The sequence below is a fragment of the Pelophylax lessonae genome, assembly GCF_965119305.1.
Source record: "Pelophylax lessonae genome assembly, chromosome: 4".
NCBI classification, from domain to species: Eukaryota; Metazoa; Chordata; class Amphibia; order Anura; family Ranidae; genus Pelophylax; species Pelophylax lessonae.
In genome coordinates, this window is record NC_138771.1 from 135,208,546 (window position 1) to 135,234,615 (window position 26,070).

Genomic DNA, 26,070 nt, shown 5'->3' on the forward strand with positions numbered 1-26,070 from the left:
GAAAATCGTTTTTAGGTGACAATGTTTTATGTCAAACTCACCCATTCTTTTATCTTAAGAAGAGAGTGAGATTGTTAACTTCATGTACAAGAGATATAGTTGTTTAATATACTGCCATCTTGTGGTCATTTCGGTTACTGCATCTTTTTCAGTATTCCCTCCTACTCTATGATGTATTTCCCCTTCCTGTCTAGTTTGGTAGAATTTCCTTTTCCTGTTTAGTTTTGTGTTGAGGTGAATTAAAGGACGGATTGATGAACCACGTCGTGTCTGTGGATTATTTACATCTATAACTTTCACAAAAAGAGCTAGCATTGGGCTTCATGTATCTGGTAAGTTAATGTAGCAGCTGACTTTTTAGTTTACCAATGCTGGTAAAGTTGCCCTTTAAAAGTCAAAGTTGCTGGCAAGTTGGACCACATGCTAACTTCTTTTTTTTTTTATTGGCTTTTCGGGAACTCCAGTGGTAAGAAATACACATCAGATTTGTATCTTTTGTCCAACTGTTACAGACATTACAAACCTAGAATGACCAGGGAACCTATGCACAAGAGAGTCATACCTATATAGCCATATAGCATAGCGGGTGCACTCAAATTACTCTGGGGAACTTTTGCCACTGAACTTGCAGTGAGATTTAAGAAGCCAGCAAGGAATTCAGCCCACTTGTGTCCACCAAAAATGAAGCAATTTTTGGATGGAGGTGGTTAGTAAACTGAAAATATATAGTCTTTTCAGAAAATACATATGTTGAATATTTTAAATGTTTACTAAGGGGTAGTTTGATATGACTTTTATATTTTAAATATGTATTAGAAAGGCAGCGTTAAGCTGATCACATTTACATGTATATCTAATAAAAATAAATAAAAAAAAAAAAAACATACACACGATGTAATACTAATGCAGGCTTACACCAGCAAAAACAGTATTATAAATGATACCCACCCGCAGAAAAACTTATTTTAGAAATCATGCTAATTGTGTGCCTGTCAGAGAGCTTACAATTTACAAATATGACCTTCAGGTAACATTTCTTAAAGATCTTTTTTTACCTTACGATGGATTGTTTTTGGATCCACATTGATGACTACAATATCTCGAAGACGGGCATAGAGATCCTTCTTACTAGCTTGCACAGCATAGGATGCATCCATGCCTAAGAGCAAATTAAATCAATTTGAGCAATAACAACAATTTGTGCCATATGTTCAATATGTGCAATATGTAATACCTTAGCCTCCATGTATGATCAGGTCTTATTTCAATGACTTCCAGAGGCTTACACAACACAGTGAGCAATTATTACTACATTGTATTGTAGACTAAAAAAATAAGTTACTTTATTGTGTTACACAATGCAATTATTGTGACATTTCATGGTGATGGCCTTTAAAGGCACATATTTTAATATTAAATATAATGTGATTCGATTTTGCCTAATTATACAGAATATTTAAAAATGCTTTGCAAGCAGTTCAATCAGCAATGCTAAGGTGCAAAGCGCTTTAAACTTGGGTGTGTCAGTTAAAAGAAATAATAATGTGTAAGTTAAATATAACTGAGACCAAGAAGATTTTACTTTGTACTAAAGATCGACCGATTATCGGCAATGCCTATATGCACTTTCCCAGATATATCGGAATCGGCCCCTGAGGTTATCGATATTGACGATATTTCGGGAAAGTGCTTGTACCGGAGTGATGCCTGCAGCTAGAGGCATCACCCCGGTACCAGCCTCCATAGCCGACGGTCGGCTCGTCCGGGTCTCCCATCCCCCAGGGAGACCTACCTGCACGGCCGCCGAAGAGAAGACCCGATCAAAGCTGCATTCGGCTCTGATCGGGTCTCCATGTAAAAAACCCGGAAGTGATGACTTCCGGGTACCTGGCCGCACATAAGAAAAAATGCAATCATTCAAAACAGCCAAATTTGGCATTTTGAATGCTTAACGTTCAGAGGAGGGGTTTGGGGTCTTAGACCCCCATATCCCTCCACCAGGGAACCAGTGGAAACATTTTTTTTAAAATGTCCGAAAATATCGGCCGATACCGATATCCGATGACCAAAATATCGGTATCGGCTATTAAAAAACGATATCGGTCGATCACTACTTTGTACTGCAGTTAAAAGATACACTTTGCCTGGTCACATACTGGTTAATACACTTTGCACAATGTTTTTTGCAATATTACACAAGCATTTACTTGTTTGAACCCAATAATCTTCAGACTGCCAAACAACCTGGGGCTGTACAACCTCCCTCTGGATGCTGGTAGCAAGATTAATACCTGGGCTGGTCTACAGTTTTTGGATAAGAAAGAAATATGTTTTTGGGGAAAAAAATTCTAAAATCCTTTGTTTCAACAGTACAGCCAGATTAACAAAAGGCATTAGTGAACTGGATCATCCACAAGCAAAGATTATGTTTATCTGGTTTGGCTACATGTAGGATTCATATGATGCCGATATTCTGTTGTAATAGAAACATTTCTAAGAAATCAGTGAACTTTTTGAATTAACACCAATGCCCATAGAAATAGAGCTGGGTTTGTTTTAAAGTGTTTTTTTACTGCTTGTTTAGAATATGAAAATACATTAGTCTGGGTACAGGTTCACTTTAGGAAACATATTTTAGCTTTGTACTAAGGAACATACTGCAGTGTTCACTGTCCAGCAAACAACTCTGACCTAAAAATACCCATGTTTATACATTTACTACTAGGCAGCTGTTAAGGACGTACCTTGGATCCTAATATCAGCAATGTTACACGTTTCATCACAAATAAAAACATTAAATGCATTTAATGTGGCTGAAAGCTTCATGTCAAAAATATCTTCCTCTGTTGAACCAGGAACAGCTGAAAACACAATTCCATCCATGTTACTTCAGTTCTTTCACTTATGTGATCTACAATAAATATCTAGATAAAGTAGTATATTTCTCCTGTAAGAAAATGAATATAAGACCCCAGTTACTTTTTTCCCAGCCCTACCACATACTGCTATAGTACCAGACGTACCAATATCAGGCTTAGTGCTGATAGTCTTCTGTCTTCCCAAGCTTGACTTTAATTCCTTGGTTCTCTCAGCCACACTGGCCTCACCAGATGGGATGGCAGCAGACAAAAAATTCAATAAGGAAAGCAAGGCTTGAGTGTGAAGAGTTAAGTCAAGTGAAGTCATGGAAGCCTGTCAAAGCACAGTAATATATATATGAGCAACTGCTGCACATTCAGATACCTTACTTCAATGATACAAATATGAATTTCAAAAATGCAAGATGTTTGTACTAAACCTCTAAACCCTCAATAACTAGACAATTTATGTAATGTGCAAATTATCCCAACCCAAGAACATCAAGTTTAAAGAAAAGCTGACTGGGCAAGATTTTCAAGAGAACTATTTGAATGAGTGGAGATAGTCACCACATAATTGATCACCACATAATTTATAACCTATGAAAAGAAAAGTCTACTATGAATATTTAAAAAAAAAAAAAAAATGTGATTTTTTTACTCACAGTAAAATCTAGTTCTCTGAGTTCATCGATGAACACGGAGCTCCATAAATCATAACTAATGGGTTATATCGCCTCCTCCAGGAGTAGGACTAGGCAGAACTAAAAAGAGAATTGGCTACGCCCATGGACTGCCCTCAGCTGGTATATAACCCCCCTCTCTGTTCTAGGTATTCAGTTTAGTAGCAAGCAGTATTAGAAGTATCAAAACTCCTTAGAGGGGTGGGTGCTGTGTCCATCGATGAACTCTGAGAAATGGATTTTACAGTGAGTAAAAAATCCCATTTTCTCTGAGTTCATCGACGGACACAGCGCTCCATAATTAATAACTACTGGGATGGCCAAAAGCAGTGCCAAAAGGAAAATGAGGGGAGGGGAAAATAACACAAGGCTAAACACAAGTGCCCTTAACCAGGACACAGGAGCCTTGTTTGAAAATAAAAATGTAAAGAAAAACACCCCTCAAGAGGGAACAGACCCTCTTAAACTGCAGCCTGCAAAACTTTGCAGCCAAAAGAAGCATCCTCAGATGCCAAAATAACGGAATTTTTGTAAAATCTTACCTGTAAAATTCCTTTCTCTGAGTCCTCCGACAGTCGCCGCCCACTTCATATTCATCACCAATGGGGTTATGTCCTCTATTCCGTAGGAGTAGCTAGGCAATAGAATATGTTAGTACAAAGACTTTTAACATATCCCACCCCCAGGGGGTGGTCCCCTCAGTACATAACCCTCCACTTCCTGTATCCAACTCAGTTTCAGTGGAATAGCAGTAGAGAGTACATCAAAACCCCAAAAGAGGGGCGGGGGCGGCGACTGTCGGAGGACTCAGAGAAAGGAATTTTACAGGTAAGATTTTACAAAAATTCCGTTTTCTCTTACGTCCTCCGACAGTCGCCGCCCACTTCATATTCATCACCAATGGGGATGTCCCAAAGCAGTGTAAACATGAGGGGTGGGAAGAACGCAGCCGCGCCCAAGGCAACGCCGTCTCCCCATCAGAGAAAGGAACCATACCAAAGGAAGGAAACCAGTTGGGCATAAGAACAAAACACTCGCTCAACAGGAGCAAGAAAACCCAGGGAAAAAACAAATATCCCAAAAAGCCAAAGAACCCGTAACAAGGGCTCTAGGGAACTGCCGCACTAAGAACCTTGCGGCCAAGGGAAGCATCAGCCGATGCCTGAACATCTACTCTGTAGAATATCGTGAAAGTGTGTACGGTCGACCAAGTCGCCGCCTTACACACCTGGGCCACAGAGGCCCCATGACGACAGGCCCAAGACGTACTCAGAGATCTGGTAGAGTGCGCTTTCACAGGTACAGGGGGAACTTTCCCCTTCAAAGCATAGGCCTGATCAATGGTCTGTCTGATCCATTTGGCGATTGTAGAAGCCGACGCCGCCATGCCCTTCCGAGGACCTTCCGGAAGGACAAACAAGGCATCCGACTTGCGAAAAGACTCAGTCGATTTGAGATAGACTCCAATCGCCCGGACAACATCCAAGGAGTGAAGCAACACCTCCGTCGGATGCTTCGGCTTCGCGCAAAGCGAAGGTAGGACAATGTCCTCATTGAGATGAAAGTCCGAAACCCTTTTTGGAAGAAAAGAAGGGTTAGGTCGCAAGACCACCTTGTCCAAATGCACAACCAGATACGGAGACTTGCAGGACAAGGCTGCCAGCCCCGACACTCGACGAGCCGAGGTGATAGCCACCAAAAAGGCGACCTTCTTGGATAACAAAGACAGCGAGATCTCCCTGATCCTTTCAAAAGGAGCACGCTGCAATACTGATAGAACTAGATTCAAGTCCCAAGGGGGAAGAGGGTCCCTCCTAGGAGGGATCAGATGACGTACCCCCTGCACAAAAGTGCTAACCAAAGAATCAGATGCCACAGGCCGTTGAAAAAGAACGGCCAAAGCAGACACCTGACCCTTGATCGTGGCCAGCGCCAGACGCTGGTCAACACCCGTCTGAAGGAAGGGCAACACCCTAGACACCGAATAAGTGTCAGGAGAGAAACCCCTGGATTCGCACCAGGCAAAATACGCCTTCCAAGTACGGTAATAAACCTTCCCCGAGGAAGACTTCCTCGCATTTATTAAGGTGTGAATGACCTCAGGGAAAGACCCCTGTTCTTCAGGACCTCGGTTTCAACAGCCAGGCCGTCAAAGCCAGCGACTGTAAAGCAGGATGGAAGATCGGTCCTTGCGACAGAAGATCTTCTCGAAGAGGCAGACGCCACGGGGCGTCGATTGCCAGATTTACGAGGTCTGCGTACCAGGACCGGCGAGGCCAGTCCGGTGCCACAAGAATCACCGTGGTCGGTTCCGCGAAGGAACCTGGACAGCAATTGAATCGGTGGGAACGCATACATCAGTTGGTACTGATGCCACGGGGCAACCAACGCGTCCGACGCGTCTGCCCGAGGATCGCGCTTCCTTGCCACGAACCGTGGTACTTTGTTGTTCAGACGAGACGCGAACAGGTCTACCTCCGGAAGACCCCACCTCGCGCACAACATCTGGAAGACAGCCGGGTGAAGGGACCATTCCCCCTGGTCCAGGGTCTGGCGGCTCAGATAATCCGCCTGCCAAATTTCCACCCCCGGAATGTGAACTGCCGATATTGCCGGGACATGCGTCGCGGCCCAAGACAGAATCGCGGCCACTTCTCGAGCCGCCCGGGCACTCCTGGTGCCCCCTTGGTGATTGATGTAAGCCACCGCCGTGGCATTGTCCGTCTGCACCCGAACCGGGTAGCCGTGAAGATTGTCCGTCCAACGACGAAGACAGAGGAGTATCGCTCGCAGTTCCAGAACGTTGATCGGAAGGGAGGATTCCTCCGTCGACCAAACACCCTGGGCGGACAGAACGCCCAGAACACCACCCCAGCCCGACAGGCTGGCGTCCGTGGTGATCACCGTCCACGAAAGGGGACGAAAAGACTTGCCCCCCGATACTGAGGGGGATTGAAGCCACCACAGAAGATCCCTTCTGGTCTGAGAACTCAATGACATCTGGAGATCCAGAGACTGCGGACGCCCGTCCCACTTGGACAATATCTCCGCTTGGAGATCCCGTGTGTGAAACTGGGCGAAGGGAATCGCCTCGAAAGCCGAGACCATCAATCCCAGACACCGCATGCACGTCCGAATGGACGAAGATGGAACGTCCCTGAGGGACCTGACTGCCTCCTGAAGAGCTGCGAGTTTTTCTTCCGGCAGGAAGACCTTCGCCTGGACAGAGTCCAGAATCATACCCAGGTAAGAAATCCGAACCGATGGGCACAATGTCGACTTTGGAAAATTGATCGTCCAACCAAACTCCTGCAGAGTCTGCAACGTGACGGACAGATCCTTCTCCAGACTCTGGCTGGTCGCAGACCGAACCAGAATATCGTCCAGATACCCCAGAACCGAAATGCCCTGGGCCCTCAACAAAGCCAGAACCGGTGCCAGCACTTTGGTGAACACCCTCGGAGCCGAGGCGAGACCAAAAGGCAACGCCACAAATTGGTAATGATCTTCCGCTATGGCGAATCGAAGGTACCTCTGGTGACCCTCGAAAATCGGGATTAGAAGATACGCATCCTTCAAGTCTATGGAAGCCATGAACTCCCCCGGAACCAGGGCAGCCACCACCGACCGCAGGGATTCCATGCGGAACTTGCGCACCCGCACAAAGCGGTTCAGCGCCTTCAAGTCCAGAATCGGACGCACCTTGCCCTCCTTCCTGGGCACGGTGAGCAGATTGGAATAGAATCCTTGAAATCTGTCCCGATGAGGCACCGGGACCACCACTCCCTGAGCCCTCAGGTCCTGCACCGCTAGATGCAGGTCCCGCAAACGCTCCGGGGATAACAGAAGACTTGAGGGAAAAAATCTGCTCTCCGGCCGAGAGAGAAACTCGATCTAGTAGCCAGATCGAACGATTTCCTGTGAATTGGGTGAGGGCGCCCCTTCAGGCCGCACTGTTGTGGGCCGCAGAACCGGATTGGCCGGACTTTTGCTTACCTGCCCACGGCTTCTTGCGGGAGCCATGACCCTTGGACGGCTTGCCCCAAAGTGTGACCGAAAGGCACGAAAGGACCCCTGAGGGGGCCGAAAGAAAGCATTCTTTTTTCCAGGAGCCGTCTTAGTCTTGTGGGATTGAGGTAAGAGCGTGCTCTTACCCCCCGTGACCCCTTTAATTAGGGCATCCAGGGATTCGCCAAAAAGGCGAGAACCATCAAAAGGCAGATTGGCCAAGGTCTTACGTGAAGATTGATCCACAGACCAACACTTCAACCAAACCAGGCGGCGAGATAACACCGCCACACTGTGTACACGTGCAGCCAACGGAACCATATCCAGGTCCGCATCACACAAATACATGACACCCTGGTGGATTTGATCCACCATATCCAAAGTCGCCTGGGGGGCAGAATCAGCCACCAGGACACGCCTAAGCACCTGCGTCCAGCTCGCGACCGCCTGGGCCGCCATAAGTGAAGCAAATAAAGCTTTCAACATAGAACCCATAATAGAATAGGTACGACGGGCAAGGGACTCCATCCTCTTGTCCGTGGCATCCCGGAACACCGGGGTGTCTTCAGCAGGAATCGCAGTGGACTTGTTCAAAACTGCTAACGCATGGTCCACCGGAGGTGGGACACACCAACGCCCATCAGTAGCGGGCGTAAAAGGATAGCGCAGCTTAAACCTACTTGGTACAGCAAAAGGTTTGCGTATATTACGCCATCGTTCTTTCACAGCGCGCTGAAAATCATCAGTGCATGGAAACATCTGCGATGATTTGCGCCTTTTCTGCGTCCCATAAGCCGCCAAGGCAGCTGGAGGACATGTTTCCTCCTCCAAACGCAGAGTTAGCTTGATAGAAGCAACCAATTCATCCATGAGTGCAAGCTCTTCAGACGAGCCAGGGGGAGAATTATCAACCCCCTCTACCTCAGCCTCCATTTCTGACCCTATAAGGTCCAGGGAGGAACGAGACCCCGATAAGGAGATCTCTGCCACAGCAGCCCCAGTACCATCACCCTCTGAATCAGAGGAAATTGAAACTCTGGGCCTTTTAGAGGATTGAGCAGCCACCAGCATTTGCACCTGAGTCGCAAGGCTAGCCACAATCGCAGCCAAATCCCCCCCGGGAGGGGAAACCGCAGTCCCCTGGCTTCCCACTAAATTGGCAGGAAACTAGCATTCCTGAGAATCCATGCCCCTGTAGTAGCAAAAATAAATGGGTGACCGCCCCTTTAAGAGAGCGCTGCGATCGTAGCCCACTCACACTAAGCACCCCACACAAGGGACCCCCACAGGGACAAGTATACCAAGGCAGGATACAGGGAATAGAGAGAAATGAACCTGGAGAGATCGGTGCTGCTGCTGCTGCCTGCGGTGCTCCTGAAGGAAAGGAAGTGCTGGCATACAGGGCGCTCTATTAAAGCCTATGGAGGCTACAAGAAAATGGCCGCCATGCATGTAAAACATGCGGCCGGAGCGATCGCAGCCAAAATGGCGCCGATTTGGCGCCGAAACCGCCGCTCCCACACCCCATGAGGGTGAAGTAAAACACACCATCTGCCCAAAAAAGGAACATGGTAAACCGCCGCAGCGGCGCTGTAATGTGCCCCAAGCATGAGAAACTCAAGCCCCACAGCACACAGCCGTTCACACAGACAGACACAGAGTGCAGCCAGCCCCCCCTCCTGCAGCCCACAGCATGCAATGTAAGAGATAGGGAAAACGTAATAGTGTGAACACAGGGCAAGGTACACAGTCCCAGACTGACACCCCCCAGACAGACAGGTCCCCACATAAATGCACTTACCTCTTACATGGCGTGGGGGACCCGCACAGGCGAACAAACCGCTGCACATGAGGCAGGGAGAGTCGCATCCAGGATGCATCAGAAGGTGGGTTGAGAAACCGCACAGCGTCCGGTGAGGTAGCCACCTCACCTAGCATCCCTGCACGGAACAGGGATGGGTCGTTCAGATAACTCAGGAGCGATACCTGACTGAATGCTCAATGGCGGGCTGAGAAACCACTGACCCACAGCCTGCTACCAGGGGGGTCAGCCCGAGACGCAGCCCGCATGATCCTCTTCTTCCGAAGAACTAACTAACGCTGGTAAAATAACAGCTAACAAGAAAGAGAGAAAAAAACTCAAATAAAATCCAAAGAAAGGAAAGAGAGCTGAGACAAGGTGCCCCAGCACAGAAACTTCCAGCTACTCCTGACAGCTAGACAAATGAAACTGAGTTGGATACAGGAAGTGGAGGGTTATGTACTGAGGGGACCACCCCCTGGGGGTGGGATATGTTAAAAGTCTTTGTACTAACATATTCTATTGCCTAGCTACTCCTACGGAATAGAGGGCGGCGACTGTCGGAGGACGTAAGAGAAATCAACTTTGTAGAATTTGGTGAAAGCATGCACCAACGACAAGTGGCCCCCATGCAAACCTGAAATATTGACGCTTGACGACGAAAGGCCCAAGAAGCACTCAGCGCCCATGACAGGGAAAGGAGGAACCTGACCTTTAAATGAATAGGCCTGAGTCACCATCTGTCTGATCCATGTAGAGATGGTAGCCGAAGAAACAGCCAGCCCTTTTCTTGATGCTTGTGAAACCACAAAGAGCGAGTCTGACCATCGAAAAGGACTCCGTAGCTGCCAGATGCACCGAATCACCAGAACCACATCCAATGTATGGAAAGCAAATTCCTTCGGATGAGCAGGCTTGGGACACAAGAAAGGCAACACAATGTCCTCAATCAAATGGAAGTGAGAGACCACTTTCGACAGGAGTGACGGACAGGGACGAAGAACCACTTTATCTCTATGGATCACTAAATAGGGAGCACGACAGGATAGTGCCGCCAACTTTGATACCCTGCAGGCGGAGGTAATAGCCACCAAGAACGCCACCTTCTGGGACAACGTAGGCAAGGGAATCTCCTGAATATTCTCAAATGGAGGTTTCTAGAGAACCGAGAGTACTACATTTAAATCCCATGGCGGCAAAAGAGACCATGCAGGTGGAGCCATATATTGCACCCCCTGAATGAAGGTACAAACTGAAGAGTGCATGGCTAGGGGTCGCTGAAAGATGATTGCCAGGGCAGACACCAAGTCCTTGATGGTACTCAAGGCCAATTTCTGCTCAACACAGAAAAGGAGCAATGATGAGCGCCAATTGTCTCACACAAAGAAATATGCGCTCAATGATAACAGCAAATACAAACCTGACAGTGGTTATAAGCCTTTGCCACTGTCCAAAATTAGAAAAACAAAACGTTTAACTGGAGTTGTGATTTAATAATATATTGAAGAACTAACATTTACTGTGTAGAGCCAGATTAGTAGAGCATGTAACTAAGGGCCAAATTGGAAAATCCAGTGTACAAAAAATGAAAAACTTTCTGCAATATTAGATTCCTAATATTATATTTGGAATTTTAAACACACAAGACAGGACACAGTGCCCATTCAGAATGAAAAGAGGTGCAAGAAACTCTCGCATTCTGTGAGAGTCTCCCAAACCACATTCCACATGCACTGCGTGTGCGATCTGCTCTAGGTGTCAATATATTCCTAATGACACCCCAAACACAGAGCGCTTGCCTGTATCAGATCACATGGTACTGCAGTACTATGTGATCTAGTTGATGTGTGTTTTAAAAGTTGTGCATGCACTACTTTTTTTGTGTGATCCAATGTAATTTCAGACCATTCGACTGAATGGGCTGGCTGAAAATTCACATCGCACTAAATCGCACAGGAATGCGGAGCACATTTCTGTGTGATTCCAGTGTGGCACTAAAATTTGATGGAGTTAAAGAATTGCAATAAGTTTCAAAATCTTTTTTTAAAAAATCAAATTAATTTGAAGTTTCACACTAGTTGACAAAATAAAATAATAAAAAAAAAAAAAAAGTTGCATTTACTTACACTCAAGCGCTGAACAGTATTGTTGTGGATGGTTTTAAAACCTGGTCCATTACGATCAGCCTAGGGATAGAATAGCACGAATTTAGATAACCAAGAATAAAAATGTTTAGGGGTATAAAATAAAACAAACTGAACATTAATCGGTTGCAAAGCCACGGTAAAAGTCTAAATAGAGTTTGCCATTGGTTTTGTGTCAGTTATAACACAGCCTCTGCGGGGGGGAGGGGGGGAACCATGAAGATGGAAACCATAAAGGCAAATCATCACAGTCTCCTCCGACTTCAATCCCCATATTCATTCATAAATCCCACCCAGTAAAATCCAACAGTACAAGCATTACAAAAGCCAGCATATAATAGTTAACACATGAGAAACGAATAAAACCATTACCAGTACCAAAAACACTCACCTTCCTAACACCTATACTAAGTAACCTGTGTAATAAAGATGTATATACTTACCAATTTTAAGGCTATTCCAGTCAGGTCACTTGATCTCCCCTGTGACAGCCAGCACCGGCTGCAGGGCAAAGGAGAGAGCTCTTGACAATGGCTGGATATGCCTGGGAGTTATGACGTCACCCATAGGTTCCTATGGCTCATTTGTTGTCAATGCTCCCTCCTCTCCCCTGCAATGTCCACAGCTGAAAAAGCCAGAGCACATAACTAGGCTGGAGCAGGCTGAAAATAGGAAATTATAGGCATCTTTCTTACACAGATTAGCTAGAATATGTGTTAGAAGGGGGGGGGGGGAGCGTTTTTAAGACTGAAATGCACAAACTGTGCTATATAATTCCTATATAAGAATAACAGGTTTCCACCCAAGCAGAGATGACCAACAAACCTTCACATATTCCATTTTTAGAAGGTGTTCTTTGTTATCACCAGAGGAGTTAACAAGAAGCAGTGGTCCTCCAGCCGGACCTACATTGTTACACAAAAAAAAATAAAAAAAATGAGTAAATACACAAATTTAATTCAACACATAAAATGGGCATCTTAATTAATCATCCTGTAATAGAAAAACAGTAAGTGTTTAAAAACTCACCCTTGAAGTCACTGCAAGTCATACTGATCTTTCGAAGATATACTGTTGCTGTCATTTCATGAATCCCTACTCTTGTCTCTGCTCCAAGCTGTGAAATCTGGACAACATGCAGAGGGGAACCTCTTGATTGCCTCATCAACTGTACAATAACCTTGAGAGAGAGCACACAAGTTAAAGTGATTGTAAAGTATTTCATTTTTTGCAATTAAAGTAACAAACATGTTTTGCCCAGAGCAGTCCCAAACCTCCTCTTGTGGTGAGCCCCCATAGCAAGCCACTTGCTATAGGGGCACAACTGTGGGCTTGCTCCCGAGCTTCGTTGCCTGTGTCCATAGACACACACAGCATTGCACCATCCCCTGGTCCATCCTCACAGCATTTGATTGACACTAGCAGAAGCTAATGGCTCCTGCTGCTGCCTCAGTCACTGTGAGAAGAAGAGAGGGGAGAGAAGACTGCAGACGGCCACAGCGCTGACAGGCTCAGGTGAGGTGGAGGGGAGGCAATAGTTCGTGGGGTGTTTTTACTTTAATGCAGGGAATGCATTAAGGTAAAAAACATCCAGCCTTTTGAACCACTTTAATTGTACACACCAAACAAGCAAACTTATACAGTAATATATTTTGGGTAATGTATTCACTAAATACATTGTGATTCTTAGAACTCCAAATAGTCCCAGATTTCATGGGATTGTGCTGAGATTTCAAAATCCTGACATCCTGTGGATCCAGGCCATATCCTGCCACAGGCTAGTTGCTGGAACAATGATTCCTGCACCCAGCTTCAGCTCTGGTGAGCGGAGAGATCGTCTGATGACATAAACAATCCAATCCCGGCAAAGGGAGGCAGCAGAAAGCTCTTGGTAGATATGACCAGACCATTTCTCTTGTGAAGACAGTAGGCCATAATGTAATGTGAGATACAGGGCGTGACAGTGCAACATGGGGAAATAGACAGTGCCAGGGTTACCAAAGTGACAACTGATTGTGCGGGGCACACTAAACTCACAAATACTGTATAATCCAGGGATATCGGTGGACCACTGTGGCTGTACAGAAGGAGGAAAGTGTACTTAGAACTGTTTGGCCTGACAGCCATCATTCAGATTCACTTTCATTCTGTTAACTGTGGTTTTCCAATGCACATTTCCTTCTAACAATTGGCTGTGAAGCAGTATAGACTGTCAGTACTGACACTGATGCTTAAGAATTACAAGAAGAGTAAAAGCTTAATAGCGCAACATCAGAAGGCCAGAGAGCTGTAGAGTGGCATACAGGGAAGACAGGATTTAAAGAAAACTATATGGGGGTTGATAGAGGTAGAATAGGGACATTAGGAGATGAAAAAGTTAACAATGTGCTGTCAGGAGAACCTAGGGTTTTATAGTAGGAGAAAGGAAAGGATAATGACAGTTATAAAGAGGTAGTAGAAAGAGATAAGAAAGGGTGGGGTTAATGGGGAAGTTATGGAAAGGTGTATGAAGAAAAGAGTTAAACTGGCAGTTATACAAAGCTTGTACAGGGTTAAAGAGGTAGGAAGGGGTTAATTGAGCACTTAAGAGGTACTGGAAGGGTGTGGGTAAGAAAGGGGCTAATGGGGCAGCTATTCACCGACAGTGACTATATATCCTTTAGGCCACGCCAAATATTCAGTGCAATTAGGCCACAATCACTAGAGATGGGCTCAGGCATGTTAGGGATCCTAGTCCCAACCCATCTGCCCAATCCCACCATGAAGCCGACACTGCACACTGCTAATCACAGGCAGTGAGGCATTTCCCGGTCTGTAGCTGCACAGACTGGGAAATGTCTCAACAACCCACCAGGCAGGTGGGTTGGGACTAGGATCCCGAACACGCCTAAGCCCATTTTGAACAATCACTTTCCACAATGGTGTGCCAAGCAAACTGAAGGTTTGCTCCTTTCCAGGTTGTCTCTCTTCTTCACTTCTTATATTATGAAAAAAAAGTTAAGGCATAACATCATAAATTACCTTTTTAATTTCAAAATTAAGCAGAAGATTAAGTGCAGTGGATGATTTCACTGCTCCAAGCTCCAATGACGACTCGTTAGAATGTTTCAAACTAGTCACAGAAGCTTGCAAATCATCCCGTGTAGATTTCACAATCTCTGCAAAAAGATAATCATGCATCTATCAAAGTTTACACGGACAACAGAATTCGCAATTATTATGGAGAAATTATGTTTCCATTACAGTCAGAATGTATGAAAACATACCTGCAGCACATAACGGTATCCAATGTTCATTACTAATCAAGCAGAAATTTACCTACCCAACAGTTGCTCCCCCTTATCCAAACCCAGAGCATCATTCAAACATACCACTTTGGACAGGAGCTCGTTCTAGGTCTGCAGTACTTTCTCCACCTTCGCCAAGGTTTTCCACAAGTACACTAAACAGAACATTCAAATCTTCCTGGCTTAAACAAACCTAATGAACAACAAGAAATATTTTATTTATCGTATGTTTTTCTAATCAGAAAGATATTCCTCCAAATATGCTTCATTATTGTACCATATGCTTAAGCAGGGCTATGTAGGCACTGGTGTTTCCCATGCATAACATAGCAGCTAGAGTCACCCAACCAAGAACACATAGGGATTGATTTACTAAAACTGGAGAGTGCAAAATCTGTTGGCGCTCTGCATAAAAACCAATCAGTCTCTAAGTTTTTTTGTGTCAAAGCTTAACTGAACAAGCTGAAGTTAGAAGCGGATTGGCTACCATGCACAGATGCACGATATTTTGCATTCTCCAGTTTTAGTAAATCAACACCATAGTGAACAAATGTAAGTCAGCAGGTAACACACCTGCTTGCCCTCACACAGCTCATTTGCTGTTAGAAAGCACAAAGCTGCCTACACTATACAAATCTGATCCCAGCCACTATTGTGTTCTTGCTGGGTGTCCAGTGTGTGCATGTGCTTTTAACGAGGACTGGGCTCCCTCCAGGCAAACCTTCCCTTTATATACCCACTGATATTAATGCTCCAACTTGGAGACTCTCAAAAATATAGAGTTTGAACCGCAGTATACAGAGGAGCCTTAGGCTCTGTGAGCTCTGCCAGCATTTCCCGTCAGCAGTACCAGCCAGTAGTACCCACCAGCAGTACATAGAGCAGTACCAGCCGTACTAGCCAACAGTAACCGCCAGCAGTACCCGCAAGCAGTAACAGCCAGCAGTAACAGCCAGCAGTAACAGCCAGCAGTAACAGCCAGCAGTAACAGCCAGCAGTAACAGCCAGCAGTAAAGTAACATGTGCTAGGGATGCAACTAGCCCCCAGCACATAATTGTAAACATGCCAGCATGTGCAGTGTGTCTGACTCCTACCACCATGACCACTTCAAATCACTGAAGTGGTCATGGTGGCTGGAATGTTCCTTTAATATCTCTCAGAAGAAGTAAATAAAGTACACAGGGGTCGAATACAGGGCAACATCAGCCGGTTCAATAAAAACTGTCCGCCATTCGGCCTGTGTGTATGGCAGCCGGTCTGACAGAAGCCGGACATTCGTCATGCAGGAAAAAAAACTGGCTCCTAACTTTTTTTAGCTGGGTCCTTGATTTCAAGCAAATTTGTCAAGCCCTGATTAAGATAAATCAACACAGCAGAGCTGAAAAAAAGATGTCCATCATTCTTAGGTAGTAGTAAAAAAGTCCTGCTGGCAAGTAAGAAAGTTTATTCTGGGCTGGCCTACATTTTTTTTTTCACCACTGTCCAATCCTCCCATAGGTGGCAGTATAGCCCCCAGGTCAAAGACTACCTGTGTCCATCAATGGAGGGCGATGGGGGGTTATTAGGGGACAACAGGTTTTAAGGGAATTTTAAGAAATATTTGTTATACTGCCACCTACAGAAACTAGCCAGTAAAGCCCCTCTCACTCCTGTCCTGCTTACGTTTTGTGCATAAGCAGAAGTGATCATAAGAAAGAGGGGTGGGACCTGTGTACTTTAAACTTCAAGAAAATAATCAGATTTTATTTAGAGATATTTATTTTTGCATTTAGAAAACCTGCCATGCAGGGCGGAACAGACATTAATCCAAGGAAGAGAAAAGGAGTGGCATCTCAGAAGCAAAAGAAACAAACCGTATCCACAAAAGACTTCCAGTACATTAGACATAACAGTGCCCCAATATTGCAGATTACGACCAGATAGGATTAGTTTAAAAACTCAGAAAGCCACTTGGAGGTTTAGGAAAGAGTAGGGCAAATATAATCTTTTAAAGAGTATGTATGCCAGTGTAAGTCAGAATATGAGCAGCTTGCAATATAGGTTTATATATTATTTAAAGATAAGTGCAACAATGCTTCTTCCTTGGTTAGTAAAAGTGCAAACTCACCAGAAATAAGTGCTGCTAAATTATTACCTGCGAAATGGCAAAAAAACCCTTCATTCAAAAATTGTGATCCACTCCTTTCACTCTGTGGTAGAAGTGCGCACTCACCCCTTAACTTCATGCTGCTAAATTATAGGTGGCGAGACAGCATATGAAGCTTTGCAGGTAAGAGCAGAAATCACTTCTCTCCTCAACTGGGTACAACAGTCAGAACACACTGGTCCACATGAGGAAAAGTAATCGACCTAAACAAGGGTAAATTTCAAACTATAAGATCGTATCCTTTGGGTCAGCTACTTTTTCCCATTGTGGACAAGTGTGGTAACACTGCCCCCAGTGGAGGAGAGGGGAATGGATTTCTGAGCTTACCTGCTCTATTATAGCACATTGATGTCATTTATACACAAAGCACTATTTATTGTTAAATTATATTTAAGATATTTTTGAGCACTGCATATTATTTTGACACATATAATCTATTCATTGAGGCCATATGGCATCAAACTTTTGCATGGAATTCGTAAGGTAGTAAGTTTGCTTTTCATAAGAAATAAATCTATTAGGACCCGTTATCCATTAAGAAACAGTGGGTAAAACATTATAAAGGGACACAGAGACATATGGGATGTCCAAAAGCAATCCAACTGAGGGACAGGTAACAAAGCAAACAAAAGATTAACAAGCCCACAAAAACAGAGCTAAATTGGGGCTACTTGCAGCTCCAAGAGCTGCCTGAAGGACCTTGTATCAACAGAGGCCTGAACATCTACCTAGTAAAACTTAGCAAATGTATAAACCTAGTACCTGAGAAACATCTGAAAATCTCAAAAGGCATATCCTGATCCAGTGGAGCATAACTTGACAGGAAGAAGTGGGACCTTGTCCTTGAGACTTTAAACATCTGCTACTTGAATAATGGAAGAGAGTCAGGAAGTCTTTGGGCTGGCATCTGTCATAAGATTTTTCCATAATGATAGAAAGAAGGGTTTACCCAACACCAGTGCTGGATTTGTGACCTTCCAGGCCAGGGATAACCTGGTCGTGGATGCCAGGTGCCCATGATTGTCCAGAGTATGTGCCTTCTTGTCCTACAAAGACAGAATGTTGAGTTGCAATGGTGGTGGCTTGGTTGGAATTGGGTGAAGGGGACTCCATCAGGCACCATCAGGCCCAGAACTCCCATGCAAAAGCAGAGTTGGACAGCTATGGGAACAGAGTCAGCAGTCTGTCTTATGGAGGTAAATCCCTACAACAATATCTGGAAGGAGACTTGCATCCTCCAAGCAATGTATTGGTAGCACTGCTCACTTTTGGAGTTCAGGATCTAACAAAATCTCTGGAGAGCTTGAACAGTTCTTTGGATATTGACAGATAAGGCATGCGCCTTTCAATAGGAGGCTGTCCAGATACCCTATTATGGGTATGCCCTGCGGGTGTATTAGGACTAGCACCTTGTTAAAAACTTGAGGTGCAGTGGACACACTAAAAAGAAGAGCAATGAATATGCAGTGTTGCTTGCCCAAAGTAAAATACAGGTAGATGCCCTGGAAAGATAAAGACATGCAAATGCAAACCTTTGATGTCCACTGAAGCCAGAAACAAACTGGAGTGAAACAATGACTGACTGGGTATATTTTATATAGAACTTTCTTATTTGAACAAAAACAAATGTCAAAATCATGTTCCACAGAGTGCTTGTGCCCCCATATATTGTGTCATAGCACATGATACCAAAGTGTCAGCCTCACAAGTGAATAACAGGAGACCAAGAGTAGACTTCCAGGTGTGTGCAAAACTTTAAAAGAATGTTTAAGCATCAGCCCCTCGGGATGCCTATGGTAATGGAGAGTCTACAAAGTATTAACTCCTGGGAGAGAGAAAACTAGGAGGCAGTACACATGTCAAGCGCCACAGGAAAGAGGGCCAAAGTCCTCGTTTCTTACTGCAACGGTGGTCTGGAGAGAAACCTGTGGCTAACAGAAACTGCAGTAAGGTACCAGAACCACTAGTTGGAAACAACTGTGGGAATGTCACATGCCAGATAGTCTTTGCCCCTCTGGTGAGCATACTCCAAAGGAGTCTTTGGGGAGAATATTACACCAGATGGGTGTATCATGGTCCTGGACCTGCAAAGCATTCTGTGGCTAACAGTACACTGAGTGTCTGGAGAGTGCCACACGCAGAGTCCAGTGCCAAAAGGTCATATTGCAGGCAAATCCTGCATCTTCATCATGGTGGGGTCCAGGTATAGCCTTAAAAGGCAGTGACAATGATTATCCAATCCAGAAAACTGGAAAGGGAGCTCTCTTGGGTCTGTAGTCAACAAATAATATTGACTAAAGGAAAAAAATGTCTTTATAAAAAATTTTTTTCGCTTTTCTCTGGGAAGGAAGGATGTCTATTCTTCTAGGACACTAGCAATAAACTAAATCATGCTGGGAGAGGGATGGGTTATACTGGTCGACTAAATTTGTTGTCAGTGCCCAAATCTCCTGTAGGTGGCAGTATAGCCCATAGGTCTCAGAATTCCTTCTGACCCGGTGTTTCGTCATGAACATTAACGCAGGTGAATAAGTGTAAACATATGACATCAAAACACATGCATTTACATTTTATGTAAATGTTCCACATATTACCCAAAACAATTTGTGACAAAGTACACCACATGTAAATGAACACTCACATCCATGGAATTAAGGTGACCTTTTACTTCTAAGACAGGAATCTGTTGGTACCATGATGCGGCAAGATTTCGATTAACTGCTAAACTCAGGTTGATAGGATAGAGCATCTGTATATCAGACTGCGATGGAGTGCTGCTCAACACTGTTCTGCAGAGAAGTAGAAAAATAATATTTTTAAAGGGGAATCATAACAAGGGAGTCAGTGTTTTGTGTTTTTTAGTTTGTTTTAAGTTCAAAAGTATTGAAACAGTTGTTTCTATATATATATATATATATATATATATATATCGGAATTTTTGTAAAATCTTACCTGTAAAATTCCTTTCTCTGAGTCCTCCGACAGTCGCCGCCCCTTCATATTCATCACCAATGGGTTATGTCCTCTTATCCGTAGGAGTAGCTAGGCAATAGAATATGTTAGTACAAAAGACTTTTAACATATCCCCACCCCCAGGGGGTGGTCCCCTCAGTACATAACCCTCCACTTCCTGTAACCAAACCAGTTTCAGTGAAATAGCAGTAGAGAGTACATGAAAAACCCCAAAAGAGGGGCGGGGGCGGCGACTGTCGGAGGACTCAGAGAAAGGAATTTTACAGGTAAGATTTTACAAAAATTCCGATTTCTCTTACGTCCTCCGACAGTCGCCGCCCCTTCATATTCATCACCAATGGGATGTCCCCAAGCAGTGTAAACATGAGGGGTGGGAAGAACGCAGCCGCGCCCAAGGCAACGCCGTCTCCCCATCAGAGAAAGGAACCTTACCAAAGGAAGGAACCCAGTTGGGCATAAGAACAAAAACACTCGCTCAACAGGAGCAAGAAAACCCAGGGAAAAAACAAATGTCCCAAACAGTCAAAGAACCCGTAACAAGGGCTCTAGGGAACTGCCGCACCGAGAACCTTGCGGCCAAAGGAAGCATCAGCCGATGCCTTAACATCTACTCTGTAGAATTTTGTGAAAGTGTGAACGGTCGACCAAGTCGCCGCCTTACACACCTGGGCCACAGAGGCCCCATGACGACAGGCCCAAGACGTACTCAGAGATCTGGTAGAGTGCGCCTCCACAGGTACAGGGGGAACTTTCCCCTTCAAAGCATAGGCCTGATCAATGGTCTGTCTGATCCATTTGGCGATGGTAGAAGCCGACGCCGCCATGCCCTTCCGAGGACCTGCCGGAAGAACAAACAAGGCATCCGACTTGCGAAAAGACTCAGTCGATTTCAAGTAGACTCTAATCGCCCGGACAACATCCAAGGAGTGAAGCAGCACCTCCGTCGGATGCTTAGGCTTCGCGCAGAGCGAAGGTAGGACAATGTCCTCATTGAGATGAAAGTCCAAAACCCTTTTTGGAAGAAAAGAAGGGTTAGGTCGCAAGACCACCTCGTCCAAATGCACAACCAGATACGGAGACTTGCAGGACAAGGCTGCCAGCTCCGACACTCGACGAGCCGAGGTGATAGCCACCAAAAAGGCGACCTTCTTGGATAACAAAGACAGCGAGATTTCCCTGATCCTTTCAAAAGGAGCACGCTGCAATACAGACAGGACTAGATTCAAGTCCCAAGGGGGCAGAGGGTCCCTTCTAGGGGGGATCAGATGACGTACCCCCTGCACAAAAGTGCTAACCAAAGCGTTAGGTGCCACAGGACGTTGAAACAGAACGGCCAAAGCGGACACCTGACCCTTGATCGTAACCAGCGCCAAACGCTGTTCAACACCCGTCTGAAGGAAGGGCAACACCCTAGACACTGATTAAGTGGTAGGAGAGAAACCCCTGGATTCGCACCAGGCAAAACATGCCTACCAAGTACGGTAGTAAACCTTCCCCGAGGAAGACCTCCTCGCAGTGATCAAGGTGTGAATGACCTCAGGGGAAAGACCCCTGGTCTTCAGGACCTCGGTTTCAACAGCCAGGCCGTCAAAGCCAGCGACTGTAAAGCAGGATGGAAGATCGGTCCTTGCGACAGAAGATCTTCTCGAAGAGGCAGACGCCACGGGACGTCGATTGCCAGATTTACGAGGTCTGCGTACAAGGACCGGCAAGGCCAGTCCGGTGCCACAAGAATCACCGCAGTTGGTTCCGAGTGCAACCTGCGAAGGAACCTGGACAGTAATTGAACCGGTGGAAACGCATACATCAGTCGGTACTGATGCCACGGGGCAACCAACGCGTCCGACGCGTCTGCCCGAGGATCGCGCGTCCTTGCCACGAACCGTGGAACTTTGTTGTGCAGACGAGATGCGAACAGGTCTACCTCCGGAAGACCCCACTTCGCGCACAACATCTGGAAGACATCCGGGTGAAGGGACCATTCCCCCTGGTCCAGGGTCTGGCGGCTCAGATAATCCGCCTGCCAATATTCCACTCCCGGAATGTGAACAGCTGATATTGTCGGGACATGCGTCACGGCCCAAGACAGAATCGCGGCCACTTCTCGAGCCGCCTGGGCACTCCTGGTGCCCCCTTGGTGATTGACGTAAGCCACCGCCGTGGCATTGTCCGCCTGCACCCTGACCGGACAGCCGTGAAGACTGTCCGTCCCACGACGAAGACAGAGGAGTACCGCTCGCAGTTCCAGAACGTTGATCGGAAGGGAGGATTCCTCCTGCGACCAAACACCCTGGGCGGACAGAACGCCCAGAACACCACCCCAGCCCGACAGGCTGGCGTCCGTGGTGATCACCGTCCATGAAAGGGGACGAAAAGACTTGCCCCCCGACACTGAGGGGGACCGAAGCCACCACAGAAGATCCCTTCTGGTCTGAGAACGCAAGGATATCTGAAGATCCAGAGAGTGCGGTCGCCCGTCCCACTTGGACAATATCTCCGCTTGGAGACCCCGAGTGTGAAACTGAGCGAAGGGAATCGCCTCGAAAACCGAGACCACCAATCCCAGACACCGCATGCACGTCCGAATGGACGAGAACTGATTGTCCCTGAGGGACCTGACTCCCTCCCGAAGAGCCCTGAGTTTGTCGTCCGGTAGGAAGACCTTCGCCTGGACAGAGTCCAGAATCATTCCCAGATACGGGAGGCGGACCGACGGGCACAATGTTGATTTTGGGAAATTGATCGTCCAACCAAACTCTTGCAGAGTCTGCAACGTGACGGACAGATCCTTCACCAGACCTTGGTTGGTCGCAGACCGAACCAAAATATCGTCCAGACATCCCAGGACCGATATGCCCTGGGCTCTCAACAAGGCCAGAACCGGTGCCAGCACATTGGTGAACACCCTCGGAGCCGAGGCGAGACCGAAAGGCAAAGCCACAAATTGGTAATGATCCTCCGCTATGGCGAATCAAAGGTACCTCTGGTGACCCTCGAAAATAGGGATGTGAAGATACGCATCCTTCAAGTCGATGGAAGCCATGAATTCCCCCGGAACCAGGGCAGCCACCACAGACCGCAGGGATTCCATGCGGAACTTGCGCACCCGCACAAAGCGGTTCAGCACCTTCAAGTCCAGAATCGGACGTACCTTGCCCTCATTCCTGGACACGGTGAACAGATTGGAATAGAACCCCCGAAATCTGTCCCGATGAGGTACCGGGACCACCACACCCTGAGCCCTCAGGTCCTGCACCGCTAGGCGCAGGTCCCGCAAACGCTCCGGGGATAACAGAAGATTTGAGGGAAAAAATCTGCTCATCGGCCGAGAGAGAAACTCGATCTTGTAGCCAGATCGAACGAGTTTCTGAACCCACCTGTCCCGAACCCGGGACAGCCATGGCCGAGAGAAACCGAGCAAGCGTCCCCCCACCCCAGACTCGGGTGAGGGCGCCCCTTCAGGCCGCACTGTTGTGGGCCGCAGAACCGGATTGGCCGGACTTTTGCTTACCTGCCCACGGCTCCTTCTTACCAGGAGCCGCCTTGGGCTTGTGGGATTGAGGCAAGAGCGTGCTCTTACCACCCGTGACTCACTTAATTAGTGCATCTAAGGATTCGCCAAAAAGGCGAGAACCATCATAAGGCAGATTGGCCAAGGTCTTACGGGAAGATTGAACCACAGACCAACACTTCAACCAAACCAGGCGGCGATTTAACACCGCCACACTGTGTACACGTGCAGCCAACGGAACCATATCCAGGTCCGCATCACACAAGTACATGACACCCTGGTGGATTTTATCCACCATATCCAAAGTCGCCTGGGGGGCAGACTCAGCCACCAGGACCCGCCTAAGCACCTGCGTCCAGCTCGCGACCGCCTGGGTCGCCATAAGAGAAGCGAATAAAGCTTTTAACATAGAACCCATAATATAATAGGTGTGACGGGCAAGAGATTCCATTCTCTTGTCCGTGGCATCCCGGAACACCGGGGTGTCTGCAGCCGGAATCGCAGTGGATTTGTTTAAAACAGCTATCGCATGATCCACCGGCGGTGGAATACACCAGCGCTCATCAGTAGCAGGCGTAAAGGGATAGCGTAGCATAAAACTACTAGGTACAGCAAATGGCTTGCGTATATTACGCCACTGTTCTTTTACAGCGTTTTGAATCAGCAGTGCAGGGGTACACCTGCGACGTTTTGCGCCTTTTCTGCGTCCCATCAGCCGCCAAGGCAGCTGGAGGACATGATTCCTCCTCTAACCGCAGTGTTTGCTTGATAGAAGCAACCAATTCATCCATGAGTGCAAGCTCTTCAGACGAGCCAGGGGGAGAATTATCAACCCCCTCCACCTCAGCCTCCATATCTGACCCGACAAGGTCCAGGGAGGAACGGGACCCCGAAAAGGAGACCCCAGCCACAGCAGCCCCAGTACCATCGCCCTCTGAATCAGAGGAAATTGAAACAATGGGCCTTTGTGGATTGAGCAGCCACCAGCATTTGCACCTGAGTCGCAAGGCTAGCCACAATCGCAGCCAAATCCCCCCCATGGGGGGAGAGTACAGACCCCTGGCTCCCCACTAAAGTTGTAGGAAAATTGTTTTCCTGAGAATCCATGCCCCTGTAGCAGTAAAATAAATGGGTGACCGCCCCTTTAAGAGAGCGCTGCGATCGTAGCCCACTGCACACAAACACCCCACACAAGGGACCCCCACAGGGACAATTAAACCAAGGCAGGATACAGGGAATAGAGGGAAATGAACCTGGATATCGCTGCTGCTGCTTGCGGTGCTCCTGAATGCTGGTATACAGGGCGCTCCATTAAAGCCTATGGAGGCTACAAGAAAATGGCCGCCATGCATGTAAAACATGCGGCCGGAGCGATCGCAGCCAAAATGGCGCCGTTTGGCGCCGAAACTGCCGCTCCCACACCCCATGAGGGTGAAGTAAAAGAAACATCCTAATTGCCCAGCAAAAGGAAACATGTTAAACTGCCGCAGCGGCGCTGTAATGTGCCCCAAGCATGAGAAAACTCAAGCCCCACAGCACACAGCCGTTCACATACAAACTGACACAGAGTGCAGCACAACCCCCCCTCCTGCAGCCCACAGCATGCAACATGAGGGATAGGGAGACAGTAATAATGTGAACACAGGGTAAGGTAACACAGTCCCAGACTGACACCCCCCAGACAGACAGGTCCCCACATACCTACACTTACCTCTAACATGGCGTGGGGAACCCGCACAGGCGAACAAACCGCTGAACATAAGGCAGGGAGAGTCGCATCCAGGACGCATCAGGAGGTGGGTTGAGAAACCGCACAGCGTCCGGTGAGGTAGCCACCTCACCTGGCATCCCTGCACGACACAGGGATGGGTCGTTCAGAAAACTCAGGAGCGATACCTGACTGAACGCTCGATGGCGGGCTGAGAAACCACTGACCCACAGCCTGCGACCAGGGAGGTCAGCCCGAGACGCAGCCCGCATGATCCTCTTCTTCCGAAGAACTAACGCTGATAAAATAACAGCTAACAAGAAAGAGAGAGAAAAAACTCAAACAAAATCCAAAGAAAGGAAAGAGAGCTGGGACAAGGTGTCCCAGCACAGAAACATCCAGCCACTCCTAACAGCTAGACAAATGAAACTGGTTTGGTTACAGGAAGTGGAGGGTTATGTACTGAGGGGACCACCCCCTGGGGGTGGGGATATGTTAAAAGTCTTTTGTACTAACATATTCTATTGCCTAGCTACTCCTACGGATAAGAGGACATAACCCATTGGTGATGAATATGAAGGGGCGGCGACTGTCGGAGGACGTAAGAGAAATATATATATACATACATACACACACACACACACACACACACTTTTTGTTTTACAAATAAACATTGAATACATGATAAAGGATTTCCAGAGCACTATGGGTTACCTAAAGAGACAGCATACCAGACACCACTTGCTTCCTGCCCCATTTGACTAACTTCCATCTAAGCTGTCCAATATGGGAGGAGTTTGTTGAGTATATAATATGTAGTTTGAACTACTGAGTCCAAACAGCAGGTCCCAACAGGATGCACATAAATGGAGATAAAGATTTAAAAAAAGAAGGATAATCTTTCACGTTCTGGTCGAAAACTACATACAATTTAAATGTAATATTACCCA

At 46.7% G+C, this 26,070-nt stretch overlaps 1 protein-coding gene across 5 annotated transcripts in view; it reads right to left on the bottom strand.

Annotated features, from left to right (window-relative positions):
• VPS13C (vacuolar protein sorting 13 homolog C) overlaps positions 1 to 26,070 on the bottom strand; it is a 555,353-nt gene that overhangs the window by 246,449 nt on the left and 282,834 nt on the right. For all 5 annotated transcript variants that reach the window (XM_082257056.1, XM_082257055.1, XM_082257057.1 and 2 more), the window contains 9 exons: positions 19,570 to 19,717; positions 14,866 to 14,974; positions 14,516 to 14,652; positions 12,524 to 12,674; positions 12,320 to 12,399; positions 11,477 to 11,536; positions 3,024 to 3,192; positions 2,745 to 2,861; positions 1,056 to 1,159 (listed from right to left, as the gene is read on the bottom strand). In XM_082257056.1, the coding sequence (XP_082113182.1) occupies positions 1,056 to 1,159; positions 2,745 to 2,861; positions 3,024 to 3,192; positions 11,477 to 11,536; positions 12,320 to 12,399; positions 12,524 to 12,674; positions 14,516 to 14,652; positions 14,866 to 14,974; positions 19,570 to 19,717 (1,075 nt within the window). The remainder of the gene's footprint in view (positions 1 to 1,055; positions 1,160 to 2,744; positions 2,862 to 3,023; positions 3,193 to 11,476; positions 11,537 to 12,319; positions 12,400 to 12,523; positions 12,675 to 14,515; positions 14,653 to 14,865; positions 14,975 to 19,569; positions 19,718 to 26,070) is intronic.